The 10,454-nt window shown below is 65.8% G+C and overlaps 3 protein-coding genes across 3 annotated transcripts in view; 1 reads left to right on the top strand and 2 right to left on the bottom strand.

Moving 5' to 3' along the window:
• The window catches only part of MNEG_6607 (hypothetical protein), a gene marked incomplete at both ends in the record, with an annotated part of 4,329 nt that extends 1,037 nt beyond the window's left edge, over window positions 1-3,292 (top strand). The window contains 4 exons of the mRNA XM_014044923.1: window positions 761-943; window positions 1,160-1,317; window positions 1,591-2,404; window positions 2,626-3,292. Coding sequence (XP_013900377.1) covers window positions 761-943; window positions 1,160-1,317; window positions 1,591-2,404; window positions 2,626-3,292 — 1,822 coding nt within the window. The remainder of the gene's footprint in view (window positions 1-760; window positions 944-1,159; window positions 1,318-1,590; window positions 2,405-2,625) is intronic.
• Window positions 3,293-5,194: 1,902 nt separating this feature from the next.
• MNEG_6606 (hypothetical protein) lies at window positions 5,195-6,159 on the bottom strand (the record flags this gene model as incomplete). The annotated part of the gene is made up of 2 exons (XM_014044922.1): window positions 5,195-5,863; window positions 6,157-6,159. The coding sequence occupies 2 exons, from the start codon at window positions 6,157-6,159 to the stop codon at window positions 5,195-5,197; spliced, it is 672 nt and encodes a 223-aa protein (XP_013900376.1).
• Window positions 6,160-8,325: 2,166 nt separating this feature from the next.
• MNEG_6605 (hypothetical protein) lies at window positions 8,326-10,056 on the bottom strand (the record flags this gene model as incomplete). Its single annotated transcript, XM_014044921.1, has 4 exons — window positions 8,326-8,829; window positions 9,109-9,187; window positions 9,435-9,575; window positions 10,028-10,056. 4 exons carry the CDS (start codon window positions 10,054-10,056, stop codon window positions 8,326-8,328), a joined length of 753 nt encoding a protein of 250 aa, XP_013900375.1.
• Window positions 10,057-10,454: the final 398 nt, after the last annotated feature.

Below are 10,454 nucleotides of genomic sequence, written 5' to 3'. Positions count from 1 at the left end.
GTGTGGTGGGTGGGTTTGTTGGTCGAGGGTTGCTTTGTGCGGCACATTTTCTGCATTTGGTGATCGGTGTTCCGCAGGTGTGCGTTGGAATCAGGGGCTGCCTTTTGTTCTCATGTTGGTGTTGACCCCCTCGCTTGCGCCGTCTCAAGCCGAGCAGCGTAACCCAAGTGCGCTAGCGAATCCAATTGCACTGGGGTTATGCCGCCCACGCACTCTTCAGTGCGCGTCCCGCGGTGTTACTATAAGTGGTGCTATGCGTGCCTGCCAGCTCAGCGGCACAGGTCTGACCTGCACTCACGTGAGCCAGCAGCTGCCGCACAGCCGGTGTCTCCCCGGGCCCTTGCAGCTGCTTGTGCGTGCATGCGCTGGCGTGTGCCTGCAGCTGCTGGCAGCGCATACAAACGTGACCCAGTCGGGTTTGCCCTGACAGGTGTTCACAAGCAGGCACGGGTCTGCGTGCAAGAGACTGCAAGCCATCCTTCCCTTGGCACTGGTACCCCCAAATCACCCATGCAAGCCCCGCACTGGCCCCAACCTCACTTCAATCCCCGCAAGCACCACGCGCAATCACGCACGCACGCACGCACTCACGCACGCGCGTGCACGCGCACGCACTTGCACACACGCACACGCACATACACATACACACACGCTCGCGCACACGCACACGCCCACATACACACAAACACACACCCACACACATTCTCCAACAACCCGTAACGCACTCACGCATCACAAACACATCACGCATCCTGCCCAGGACGCGCCTGGCCCTCGAGGGCCCCGACCCCCTGGGCCTCTTCGGCCTCCGCCCCGTGGTCATCACAGCCACCCTGCTGTCCCTCACGCCCCCGCGGCCCCCACTGACAGCGGCCGCGCCGAGGGCGCAGGAAGAGCTCCAGGAATGGGAGGAGGGGGGCGGCGGGCGCGGCGGCGGCGGCCGGTGGGGGTGAGCGTCGCGGCGCCGCTGGTGGGGTATCCCGGCTGTTCCGCACTCATCACTGCTGTTGCTAAACCTCGTGGCAGGAGAGTGTGCATTCACAGCTTGTTTTGCCAGTCTGAATTGAGATGGTTGACCGAGTCTATCTCTGGAGGACATGCATCGGTCCTCAACGCGCTTCCACGCCGCCGCCGCTGCCCCCTCCCGCCTCGCCTCCAGCCGCGGCGGCCGCGGCGGCGGCCGGGCCGGCTACGGGCGGCGCGACAGGCGGCCGGACCCTCTGGGTGCGCTGTTCCAGCCGCCCCTCAGGGCACAGGCGGCCGCGGTGGCGGGTGGCCTAGTCCAGGTGTTGGGAGCGGAGAGCCTCGTGCAGATAGGTGAACGGGCGGCCGGGCGGGGGCCGGGTGCATGCTGGCCGATTCAGGGGCTGGTGGACCCCATTCTGCTCAGGGCCGCTCATCTTGTTGGCTTTTGCCCCTGCATGCCCAAGCATGCAGATGAAGGGTGGGTGTCTTGAGCGGCAAAGGGCTCGGAATGCGCCGGCGACGCCTTGGTTGATGGAGGTGGCAGACCTCCTAACTCCGGGCAGTCTTGATCCCACGGCAACAAGCACAGCTTCAACACAAATTGCCGTGGGCCTTTGCACGCAGGCGGCGACAGCGGGCACCTGATATCGGCGCTGCTGAAGGACTGCGCGTTCACGCCCCTGAAGCGGGTGGCCGCGGTCGACTGGGCCATGGGCCGCCTGAACCGCACCGTCGCCGCCGTTGAGGGGGCGCTGCAGTGCAGCACCGTGCTGGTGGCCGGGAAAGAGGCCGCAGCGGCCGCCGCGGCCGCGGCAGATGCCCCCGCTTCAGCAAATGGCATGCAGCCACCTCGGCAGGAGCTGGCACAGGTGGGAGCATTGAAGGACAGCGGAGGCGGGGCCAGCGCGGTTGAGCAGGCGCCGACGGCAACCATCGTCTCTGGTGTCACCGGGCCGCCTGCCGTGCCCGGCGCCTCGCTGCCTCCTGCGGCCACGTTGCAGGTGCCCCAGCGCACCGGCGGCCTGGAGGGCGTGTCGTCACTGCCGCTGTCTGTCGAAGACAGCTGCGCAGGCGGCAGCAGTTTGCAGAGCCTTGACGCGCCGGGCGCCGCCGCCGTGCCCGCTGCCGGGCCGGCGCCCGCGGAGCCGACTGCAGTCGACCCTGCCGCCGTGGGGGCTGCTGACGCCGCCGCAGCGGCCGCGGCCGCGGCCGCCGCGCCGTGGCGCGCAGAGCTGTCTGCGTTCGAGTGCGATATTGACAACCCGACCCTTGCTGCGGCCGCCAGTTGGGAAGCTGCAGGGCTGGCTGGCTGTGACGTGTGCGTGATGTCAGAGGCGGTCGAGCAGATGGCGGGGCAGAGGGAGGCGTCTGAGTCGCTGATGAGGGCGGTGATGCGTGGGCTGAGGCCGAGGGTGCTGCTGGTGACGACGCCAAACAGGTGACCGAAAGTGATGATTGTTGGGGTCATCGTTGGGTTGCATCTTATCCATTGCATTGCATTGCGTTTTGCTGCAAGCGCGCTGCGTGCGTGCACAGGTCCCGTTTCTAGTGCATTGGCTCGAGACCTTCAGCAAAAGTTCCTGCTGCTTCCCGCCGATGCTCGCACCCTGGCGTCCCCCCTCGAAAACCTGTCGACCCCGCACGCCCACCCACCCCCAGGGACTTCAACGCCGTGATCCAGGAGCTCGCGGGCCCCTCCGCCCTCCGCGGCCCCGCCGGACCGGGTGGCGCGCCGCTGCGCTTCGGCTTTGACCGGTTCGAGCTGACAGCGGCGGAGTTCTCAGAGTGGGCGGCGCATGCGGGCCGCGAAAGCGGGTACCAGGTCGCTGTGTTTGGCCTGGGCCGCGCCCCCGGCGACGCCGAGAGCAAAGCCGCCGCCGCGGCCGCCGCCTCCACCGCGGCCGCCGTCGACACACGGCGGGCAGTCAACAGCGGCTTGGCAGGGACTGCTGGGACGGATGCGGGCGAGTCAGAGCCTGGGGCAGCCGGAGCTGGTGCGGCGGCGGTGACGGCGGAGGGGCTGACGGCTGAGGTGCTGCGCGCTAGCGCGCCGGCTGGCGTACCTGGCGGCCAGGAGCCGCTGCACGGCGTGGGGTTTGCCCAGCACGCCGCACTTTGGGTGCACAGCGCTGGCAGCGCCGGCATGGAGACGAGAGGGGAGGAGGGCGCGCAGGCGCCAGGGGGTGGTGGCGCGGCCAGCGGTAAAGCGCCCCTGCGGCGCTTCTGGGGGCCGCTGCAGGTGGCTGCTTTGCTGCCAGGCGACCGGGAGAGAATGCAGGGCAGTGGGGGGGATTCAGCAATGCCCGATGTGTTGGAGCAGATTTGAGAGGGTTGCAAGGGTGCGGGTGTGCTCGGGACATTGCGTGCCGTGCTTTAGCAGGAAGTGCTTGCTTGAATGCAAAGCATGGAGTGCGACTTATCAAGGTGCATAACAATGTGAGAGGAGTCAACTGAGTGTGTGCGCTTTGCAAAGATGAGTCGATGCAGTTGTGTGCCTGGTGTGCTGCCGCAAGTTCGTGTTGATTTGGAGCGCCTGCGTGACACGCATCATCAGCAGCGTGACTGCAATTCCAGCATCCGCGTGGATGCTGTGAACCGCTGCTACTCAATCTCAACAACACGGCTCTGATTATCAGGAAAGTTGGTGTGGGCATGCATGTAAGCGAACCGCCCGCGTCCAATGAAGAAACTGGCAGGTATCCATGGTGTGGGGAGTCGCAGCGCAGCGGCAGCAGACTCGTCGTCTTTTGAGCCAACCTGGAAGCACGAGCCGACGTGCCGCTGATCAGAGCTCCCGCTGCCATTGTGCATGCCACAGGGACTTTCCTGTCAAGTGGACGCATACACACACACACGCGCGTGCGCGCGCGCACACACACACACACACACACACACACGCGTGCGCGCACACACACACACACACGCGTGCGCGCACACACACACACACTCACACACACACACTCACACACACACACACACATGCATGTGCACGCGCACATGCGTGCACACACACGCGTGCGCACGCGCACGCCCGCACACATCAAGGTCGACGCGTGGCCCCACCTGAGCCCCCTGCCGCCGTACGCCTGCAGTCTGCCAGGCCTGCTTGAGCGCCCAGAACCCCGTACGCTGTTGCCGCCCCCGGCCCCTCGACATCCGGTATGGGCGGGCCCAAGGTCTGAGGCCACCAGGTGGTGGCCAACTGGCGAGCGGACTCACAACTGGCGCCAACATTTAGGGTGGGTCTGCCGGTAAGCAGTTCTATACACCGACACTGCCTGCAGCGCCGAGCGGCGCGGAGCGCTATTGTCCAGGGCGCTGTCAGTGCTGCCCAGGAGGGATGAGGAGCGCACCCTTCGTGGCTGTGCTCCTCCAATCGGCACAAGACTCTGGATTCCTGCATGCTAGCCCATGAGGTGGTTGAAAGAGTTACAGTCGTCGGTGCTTATGCAGCGCAGGCAGGGTTGATTCGTTGGTATGTAGGCACGACCTCAGTCACAAGGACCTGGCCGTCCTGGGATGTGTTCGTGGCCGGGGGGGTCGCCGCTCTTGTAATTTACTGTGAGTGTTGTGAGGAAGTCAAGGAAGCACTGGACATCGTAACCAAGCAGTTTGTTGATGTACAGTATACAAATGGAATGTGTCAAAAGGTATGCATGCTCAAAGCAAAGGCAGGTGTGGAATCAAAGCATGTTGATTCTGCATACATGTTCACGAGCAGTAAGGCGCCCCTGAGGCCAAGAGCATTGGCGGTGGCACCGGTCATGAATCACACACGATTTCTGCCATCCTGCTGTCGCCGCCTCTGCGACTACCGACATTGGTACAATTATGTGCGCCGCGGCTTTGGCGGCGGGGCCGCCGCTGCTGCTGCTGCTGCTGCTGCTGCTGCTGCTGCTGCTGCTGCTGCTGCTGCTGCTGCTGCCGAGGCTGCTGCAGCTGCTGCCGAGGCTGCTGCAGCTGCCACCGCTGCTGCTGCCGCCGCATTGCTGCTCTACTTCTCGTAGGAGCATAGTAGCAGACCTGCTGCTCACGCACTGCTGCTGGTTTGCAGCTGTTTGCTTTGTTGCTGCTGCTCTGCTGCTGCCACGCAGCTGCTGCTGCTGCTCTGCTGCTCTGCTGCTGTTCAGCTGCTGTCGCGCAGCAGCTGCTGCTGCTGCTCTGCTGCTCGTCTTGCTGGACCTACAAGCTGGACTCGTCGTTGCCATCCTCACCAAACCCTAAACCCTCAGCCTAAACTCTTGTCGTTCAAAGGAACCGCCATCTCCATCTCAAAATCTGCCGCCTGCCCCACCAGCTCCTCATGGCACGCCGCATCCAGCTCCCACCTTGCATTCTGCTGCTCAACCTGCTGCCGCCGCCGCAGCGACCGGCGCGGCCCCTGCGCCCGTTGCACGCGCTCCACCAGCCCAGCCAGGCGCACCTGGAGCAGCAGGCGCGCCGGGACCAGTAACACCGGCGCGTCCTCGGCTGGATCAGCAAACCCGGCGCCGGCGCCGGGAGTCGGCAGCTCCACCGCCGGCAGCTGCGCCGCCTCGAAGCAGTGCTCGCCGTCTGACACCCGTGCGCCGCCGAGCGTGCCGGCGCCGGCTGCGAGATCGTCGCGGCCGGCGTGCCGCACCGCGCTGCGCACCTCAAGCACTGCATATCCGCTGAGGCTGCCGCTCATGTCGGCCACAGCGACGCGCATGCCCTGCAGCAGATGCACCTGGGCCAGCCGCTGCGGCGGTGCCCCTGCTACTCTCCTTCTGTCATCCCCGCTGCTCTCATCGCTGCCGTTGTCCTCCTCATCACGATTGCGGCGGTCGCGCTCCCGCGTCTGCCGCTGCCGCTCCGCCGCTGCCCTGGCCTCCTCCGCTTGCTGAGCTGCTGCTGCAGCCCGCTTGGCCTGACCGGCCTGAATTTGTGCTGTGATGGGGTTGGGTGCAGCTCCCGGTGGTCGCGGTTTGCGCCCAGCGCCGATCCTGGCACCACCCCTGCCTGGCATGGCGGTCACGGGCACGAAGGGCGCGTGTTTCAAACTGATGCGCGGCAGCCGCCACCCAACCGCCGCCAGTGTGCTGCGCTAGTCCCTAGGCAGGGATCAGGTTTTACGGGCAGGTGTTTGTACATAATTTTCGCACGCCGGCGCTAGCAAACAGGTTTGGGTTTCGAGGGCGATCACAAGCTGACGTCGGTTATCGCATTTACCATTTTCCTAAACACTATTCAAAGTACCTTGTATCACCGGTACGCTGACGTGTCGTGGATGAGTGACGAGATCACATTTTGAACTTGGATCACGCGCCAGCCTGTGCATTGTTCGGCACCATGGCTACCGAGCCACAGGCTTTGATTGATTTGGCAGACTACTGCGCTCCCCGTACTTCAGGTGCGGTCCGGCCACCAGGCGGCAGCAGCAACACGACTCGAGCTCAGCACTGCGACTGCACCGCTGCTCTTGTGCGTGCGCACAGCCTCGCGTGCGGCTGTCCAGCCTCCTCGCTGTGCGGCTAAATTGCTCCACCTGCAATCTTGCAGCAGCTGAAGATGATGACGATGCAGACTTGTATGCGGGGCTGTGCGATGTCGGCGACATATCTGAGCGCTTCCAACGGGAGCGGCTGGCGGAGGTGCGCCGACCTCAACGCTGCCGCAGCAAGCAAGCAATTGTTTGCACGAGCAATGTGACTAAGTGCCTGCGTCCAAGTCCACATACCAAACAAACCCAATGCCTGCCGAGGGCCCCGTGGGGCGGGGGGGGGGGTGGCGCACTCACATACGATTCTCTGCTGACGAATGGCTTCATCCCCCTCGTGCGCAGCTGGAGGGGCGCGTCGAGTCGCAAAAGCAGGAGCTTGATCAGTTCAAGGGGCGGCTGGAGGAAGCAGAGGGCCAGGTGTGAGGGTTGTGCCAGGGCTATGTTGTGGTCGGACACGCGTGTGCCTTGCAACCTCTTTGACACACCCTATCTTTGTGGGTTTGCACTCACACCGCGTGTTTCTGGCATCGGCATGGTCATGCAAGCACTCGCCTAGACCCCTTGAAGATCTTCCTGACCCACGATCGCCCAAGACTGCAACTCGCGCTCACACCGCCGCACCCCAACGGCTTACAACCGTCCTCCGCCAGTTGAAGAAGCTGCAGTGTGAGAGGCTGGTGCTGCTCACCAACATGTCAAGCCTCTTCAAGACGGCGCAGAGGGAGATCAAGGCGAGGTCGAACGAGCTGCAGGAGGCACGGCGGGAGATCTTCGCGCTCAGGGCGGCGGGCGGCGGCGGCGACGGTGCTGGCGCGGGCAAAGGCCGGCCGCAGCAGCACTCAGCAAACCCGCCACAGCCGGTCGCGAAGGGGCTGGCTGGCTCTGCTGGCCGAGACGGCAGCACAGGCGGTGGCATCGGCGGCGGTGGTGGCGCAGGCAAAGGCCGTCCTCAGCAGCCCTCAGCAAACCTCCTACCGTTGGCCGTGAAGGGGCTGGCTGCCTCCGTTGGCCGAGCAGATGGCAGCACAGGTGGTGGCAGCGGCGGAGGCGGCGGTAGCTGCATTCCCGCCAGTCAGCAGGGGCCCGGAACCGCGCGGCAGCAGCCGCCTGCTGCCAGCAGGCCCCCGCCATCAACCCATGAGCGGCGCCACGACGGCGCAGGCCCGCGTCAGGACACCAGCAGCGGGGGTCATCACCGCGACAAGGACAGACGGTCACCCTCGGGCCCCGCAGGTGACCGCCGACAGCAGGAGCTGCAGACGCGGGATCGCGTGTCGCAGGAGCATGAGCGCGGCGGGCAGCAGGAGGGGCGGCGGCGCGAGGAGCGGGACCCCGAGCGGGGCAGCAGCCAGCAGCGGCAGCCGACCGGGCAGGAGCAGCGGGGGGAGCGGGGCGGCGTCAAAGACGACAGGAAGGGCAGCAGTGGTGTTGGCAGGGACGGCAACAGGGATCCTTTTCTGCAGGACCGCAGCAATCGGCGGAATGAGGGCCAGCGGGACTCTGCTTTCTGCCACGCGGAGGGTCACCGGGGCGAGCGGCAAGCGGCAGGGCAGGCCACGGCCAGCTATGGGCGGAAGCGAAGCCGCTCGCCGCGCATGAGGGATCGCAGCCCCAAGAGAAGATGATGTCGCAACGCGCCGTGCAGTGGCGCTAATGTACCCTTTCCCTCTTCTGCTCAATTCTTGTCATGCCCATTTTTGTGTTTTTGCCGTTTATTTGTCCATTGTCAATCGTACCTGTGCCTTTCTTGTCAGATGGCCATGCCGCAACGCTGCTGTGGTCAGCCCTTCATAACCAATGATGGATGAGACCCAGAGTGGTGCACATGAGCACATGTGTGTATAACATTGCACAGAGAAAGTCAATGCGACAATCTGTACAGACCGCACACGAGAAAATCAACTTGACCCATCGTCAATCACCGCCCGCCGCCGCCGGCTCCGCGCCCGCCGGCAGTCCCTGCAGAGCCACTCGCCCTCAGGCGCAGCCGCAAGGCCCACGCAGAACAGGTGGAAGGCGGCGGGGCAGCCGTCGCACAGCAGCAGCTCCCCGCCGTCGCCGCAGGCCGCGCACTCGTCCTCGTTGCCGTCCTCTCCCTCGCTGCTGCCACTGCCGCTGCCGCTGCCGCTGCTACCGCTGCTGCTGCTGTGCTCAACGACCATGCCGCCCGGCTCGCTCCTGCCCGCCCTGCTGCCCTCGTAGTGGCCCATGCGCTGCCGCTGCCCGGCAGCGCCCCCTGCGCAGCTGCCACTGTTCCACAGCACCGCGACCCCCGCGCCGTCCGCCTGCCGCCGCCGCCGCTGCCGCTGCCCTGGCCGCTCCTGAGGCTCCTGTCCACCTCCTGGCCGCTGCTGGCGCAGTCCCGCAGCCCCAGCAACCGGCGCCAGCTGCAGCTGGGACCACTGCCGCGCGCCATGCCACCGGCCACGGCGCGCTGCGCCTTGCCTCGGGATGCCTCGGGCCCCCCGCCCCCTCTCATCTCCTGTGTCAGTGTCCTCCCCCCTCAGTGTCATGCCAAGTGGCTCCTCGTCCTCCTCCTCCTCCTCCTCCTCCTCAGCCTGCTCGTCTTCCTCCTCCTCCTCCTCCTCCTCCGCCACCCCTTGCATGTCCCCCAGCCACCGCTGCCGCCGATGCTGCTGCCGTTGCTGCTGGTGGTGTGCAGGCCGCCGTTGAGGACGTACCAGGTCGCGTATGTTGTAGCCGCCCGCGGGGGTCTGGCTGAGCATCATCCGCTGGTAGAGCGCGATCTCGGGGGTGGACCTGCAGTTGGGAAGGTGAAAAGGCGGTTGGGCAGATGAGATCTTGTGGGCAAGACTGAAACTGTTGTGATGAATACATGTGCACGTTCTTGGCGCGGCAGGACGCAAATTGTGCATCAGCGAGGGCTTCGTGGGGGCGGACAAGCGACCGCGTGTCATTCGTTCAACTTGCGATTTCGCTGCGCGTGGCAGGGGCGTGTTCCCCGGCGGCCTGATGCATCCGTGCGCGCCGCATCCTCAGAACCCACCTGCGGGCCGCGCCCGTCGTGCGAGGCGTGGGGCTGCAGCTGTTGGCGATGAACCCGGACAGGTCTGTGGCGCCGTCCTCGTCCTCCTCGTCAGCAGACGCGCCAGACACCGCCTCGGCCTCGCCGTCAATGAAATGCGCCCTGCGTTTTTGAGGGGCGCCCGGCATGCAGTGTAAGCAGTTTGTATGTTCTGCACACGCAATGCTGCCAGACACTGCAAGCGGAGGGGTTGCTGGACGGCAAGTTGCACGCAGACTCATCGCCCTAGAACAGCCAGGCTCTCGTTGCTCGCTGAGCCGCAGGCACGACGCCCGTGGTGACGAGGACATCAGCAGGGCGTAAACCAAGACGTAGCTGAACGCGGGCGCTCACCCTTCCCCTCGCGCCCTACGCGCCGGCCGCCTGCCACGCTCTGGCCGCTCTTGCCGCCGCCGCCGCCTTGGAGGTGGTGGGGGCGTCTGCTCGAGCGCCTGGGCGCGCCGCCCGTACCGCAGCCGCTGCGGACCGGCCTGTTGCCGCGCCGGCGCCTCGCGCCCTTCTCCTGCAGCCACCTCCTCGTTGTCTACCACCGAGTGCCACCTCCTGCGACCGACCCCAACTCCAGCGTTGCCAGTGCCGCCATTTTCGTGCCCAGGCGTGTCCACTATCACCGCCCGCCTGCCGCCGCCTCGGACACGCTGCGCCAGCGGCTCTCCTGCCGCGGGCTGCACCCTAGCAGGACCCTCGTCGCTGGCGTCGCTCTCGTCGCTGATGACGGCCGCCGCGCCGCGCGCCCGCTTGACGCGGCGCTTAGCCGCGAGGCCGGTGGACGGGGGCTCCGACTGCTGGTGCTGCTGCTGCTGCTGGTGCTGATGCTGCTGTTGCTGCTGCTGGTGGTGCTGCTGTGGGAGCTGCTGATGACGCTGCTGCTTGGGGGGACTTTGTGAGCTGGGCGTAGGTAGGCGCGGCTTTGAGGCCACAGAGGGCTGGGGCTTGCTCCTGGGTGGGGGGCCTGTGCATGGGGGTGGGTGGGCTCCAAAG

Source organism: Monoraphidium neglectum (genome assembly GCF_000611645.1).
Source record: "Monoraphidium neglectum strain SAG 48.87 unplaced genomic scaffold scaffold01087, whole genome shotgun sequence".
In the NCBI taxonomy this organism is placed as follows: domain Eukaryota; kingdom Viridiplantae; phylum Chlorophyta; class Chlorophyceae; order Sphaeropleales; family Selenastraceae; genus Monoraphidium; species Monoraphidium neglectum.
Note: the sequence above shows the minus strand (reverse complement) of the source record. Positions and strands in the feature narration are given on the sequence as shown.